This window comes from Crocuta crocuta, unplaced genomic scaffold (genome assembly GCF_008692635.1).
Source record: "Crocuta crocuta isolate KB4526 unplaced genomic scaffold, BGI_CrCroc_1.0 scaffold13, whole genome shotgun sequence".
Classification (NCBI taxonomy): Eukaryota; Metazoa; Chordata; class Mammalia; order Carnivora; family Hyaenidae; genus Crocuta; species Crocuta crocuta.
In genome coordinates, this window is record NW_027530007.1 from 4,959,472 (window position 1) to 4,963,111 (window position 3,640).

A 3,640-nucleotide genomic window follows, 5' to 3' on the forward strand; every position below is an offset into this window, starting at 1 on the left:
AGAACGTGTCTGGGACGTCGGGTAACAACTCTTCTGCCTCAGCTTCCCTGTCGGTTTTTTTTTTTTAATGTGTTATTTATTTCTGAGAGCGAGCGAGAGAGACAGCATGAGCAGGGGAGGGTCAGAGACAGAGGGAGACACAGAATCCGAAGACAGGCTCCAGGCTCCGAGCTGGCAGCACAGAGCCCAACGTGGGGCTCGAACCCACGAACCGTGAGATCATGACCTGAGCCGAAGTCGGACGCTCAACCAACTGAGCCCCCCAGGCGCCCCTCAGCTTCCGTGTCTTTAAGACGGAGACGATACCAATAGAACCTACTCAGACGGTTGTTAGGAAAATGAAATTAACTAGTACGTGTGAAGCCTCAGCCCGGCGTCCGGTCCATAGTAAGGGCCCATCCGTGCTGGCCGTGTTTGCGGCGCTGCTGCTGCTGCGGGCCCTTCACTCAGCCTTCCTACTTCCAGAAGGGGAGGCTGCTTCGACAGAATTGTGCGGGGCTGTACCCCGCCACCACGGGAAACAGGGTCCCCAGTCCTCGGGCCAGCCATTTCCCCTCGTGCCACTGAGCGCAGGAGGAGCGGCGTGGAGTTGCACACAGGCGTGCATTCCCCGGAGGCTTGGAAGTTCCAAAAGCGTTGATTTGTTCTGCAGTTGCTGGTAGATAACCCACTGGGGTGTTACACCCAGTCGGGGAGGTGGTGTAGCCTCGTTACTCACAACGGCCTGAGGTAGTCAGGCGTCGGGCTTAGAGACTCTCCTCAGGGGCTCCTGTAGCGTTTGACTGACCGCAGCCCAGGGCCCTGATTCCCCAGGAGGCTTGAGGCTCAGAGCAAAGAACATGCGGGGTCAAGTGTCCTGAGGGGACAGTGCACGCTACCCCGAGTCCCCGTGCTTTGCTGGGGAAGGACGCGGACTTTGCATCCAAAGCCCCGGCCCTCTGACCTCTCACTCGGCTCAGACCCTTGTCAGCTGGGGGGGCGGGGAGGGTGCGGAGGGCCGTCCCGGGACAAGAGGAAGGGAAGCGGCAGAGGCCTCAAGTGAACACACTTGCTTGAGGTTGTCTTGGAGGTGTTTTCTAAAGCTCCAGAACGAGGCGTCGGGCCCTCCGGGCGCGGGGCCGGCGCGGGGTCTGCTGCGCCCCCCACGCTGACGTGTGCCTTGTGTTTTTCTCACCTGAGGGAGCTGGAAAAGCAAAGGGAAAGCACAGCCACTGACATTCTACAGAAGAAGCAAGAGGCGGAAGCTGCCGTAAGTGCCGTAGAGACGCGACCCCGGAAGTCCCCGAGCTCCAGGGGCCTCCGGGCGGGGTCCGCGACTCCACTGGTCACTGTAGTCCGTCACTGCCCGTGGGACGCGCTGCCACAAACTTCCGTCCCCGTCCTACGGATTAGATGCAGTTACCCTCAAAGGCGTAACGGGGTTTTCTCAGAACTGGAAGGCACTGTCTTCCTTTTCTTCTCTGTACGTGAGTCGTTTCCATGTGACCTCACAGAGATGCCCAGCGTGAGCGCAGGGGTCCCACTGGGTTCTTCGTGAACCGCGGGGCTGGAGTGCACCCAGGCACGGGTGCTCCAAACAGAGGCGGGGCCCGGGGAGGCCCTGACAGCGGCGATCCTTGTTCTTTGCAGGTTCGGTTGATGCAAGAATCTGTCCGAAGAATAATTGAGGCAGAAGAGTCTAGAATGGGTGAGAAGGCATGGCCCTCTCTGGGGGCAGGGTGGGCGCCAGGGGTCTCCAAGGAGCTCCCCGCTCCTACGGTCCGGCCGTGCGAGGGGTGCCCGGCCGAGACCTGCCTCTGCTCAGACCGAGCCCATCCTCAGGGCTCATCATCGTCAACGCCTGGTATGGGAAATTCGTCAACGACAAGAGCAAGAAGAGCGAGAAGGTCAAGGTGATTGACGTGACCGTGCCCCTGCAGTGCCTGGTGAAGGACTCGAAGCTCATCCTCACGGAGGCCTCCAAGGTACAGCACATGCCACAGGATTCGGTCAGAAAAGGCCCTTGGGGAGTGGGGACGGCCTGGCGCCGCGGCACGGCCGTTCCATCGCAGCCCCTGGTGCCGCTGCCGCTCGCTGCGTGGGACGCGGCCGCGCCCAGGTTCATTCCTTCGTTCATTCACGTGGCAAGTGGTGATTGGGTGTTTATTGAGCACCTACTGTGTGCCAGGTAGAGCCGCGAACGAAACATACGTTCTGCCTTCCTGGGGCTCACCTACTTACTCCTTGCCTTTCTCCAGAAAGCGCGTGAGATCTCCTGGAGCACGTTCGAGGCTCACGCTGGAGCCTGGGGCGGGGACGGTAAAGGCAAATTAGGTCCGGCCGGCTGCCATGCCTCGTGTGGGAGAAGGGGTCCGTGTTGAGAGAAGCCTGGGGCCACGTCGGCCGCCTCCTGACACTTGCAGTTTGCGGCCGGCGGCTCCTGAGCGGGGGTCCAGGCCCGTCCGTGCTGAATGTCCAGGCGGCAGCTGCCGCCGCCTCAGGTCAACTTGAGTAAGAATGTGTGTGTTACAGGCCGGGCTGCCCGGGTTCTATGACCCGTGCGTGGGGGAGGAGAAGAGCCTGAAAGTGCTTTACCAGTTCCGAGGCGTCCTGCACCAGGTGATGGCACCGGACAGCGAGGCGCTCAGGATACCAAAGCAGTGTGAGTAGCCGCGCCCAGGGCAGGCCCTCAGCCACCGATGGGGACCTGGGCCCCCGAGGTGGCGTGACAGCCCTCTCTTATCCACCTGGGAGCGCGTGGCTTGCCCAGACCCCGGGACGGGATGCCCCGAGGAGGGGTGGCGGCCCTCCCCTGCTGGGATACGAGTGAGCTCCTTGCTTGGCACCTGCGGCTGCGGGGGGCGCTGGGCAGGGAGCAAACCCGGCTGCTCCCGGTCCCAGAACCGCTTGATTCTCCGCAGTTCGCATAGGCCAGGCCGCATCTGGTGCCACTGGTCCGCTGACGGCCGAGCCCCAGAAGCGGGAGGACGGCCTGGAGACAGTTGTCTTCTGATGCGTTCCGTTTGTCTTTTACAGCTCACAGGATTGACACAGATGGATAGACCGCTTGAGAAACCGGATTTCCAAGAGGCTGCAACAAATCTTTTCCCGGGAGTCTGCAAATTCGGAAGCAGGGAAAAACCCCAGACATCAGATGTGTTTATTTTATATTACTCCTATAGAAGGTGGCACCGTGTCAGTCACGTGGAGGGGCACACAGACACCCCGCTTTCATGGGTGCTGTGGGTAGGACTCGGGCAGCCCCACCTGGACCAGAGCCTCAGCACGGCCTGTGGCTGTTTTCCCAAGGATCATGTCCCTGGAGGGAAGGGCCCTGGGCCCCGCCCCCCGCTCCCCCCCCACCCAGGTTCCTGAGCCCGCGGGCCGACCGCAGCCACCCGGTAGCTCTCGGTCTGTCTTGAGGCGTTTATGGAGCGTCCTGCCTCGCACACGGGACTGTGAACTCCTCCCGAAATCCACACTGAGCGTGGAAAGCAGAATGAAAAAGAAGGAGGGTGTTATCACGAGCAGAAGCCTCCAGAACAAGCGAGTGTCTGTCTGGTCAGCTTCCCAAAAACCACTTGTTCCTGCTGAAATGTTATTCAGTGAATCTGGAGAGGATCGTGTGGGTTTATAAATCTGCTTTTTATCTGAGAACGAA

General features: G+C 60.7%; 1 protein-coding gene across 1 annotated transcript in view; it reads left to right on the forward strand.

Moving 5' to 3' along the window:
* Positions 1-3,640, forward strand: part of DNAJC11 (DnaJ heat shock protein family (Hsp40) member C11) — a 66,162-nt gene extending 62,522 nt beyond the window's left edge. Inside the window, 5 exon segments of the mRNA XM_077763976.1 lie at positions 1,180-1,249; positions 1,630-1,687; positions 1,822-1,964; positions 2,512-2,641; positions 3,016-3,640. Coding sequence (XP_077620102.1) covers positions 1,180-1,249; positions 1,630-1,687; positions 1,822-1,964; positions 2,512-2,641; positions 3,016-3,041 — 427 coding nt within the window. The 3' untranslated portion in view covers positions 3,042-3,640.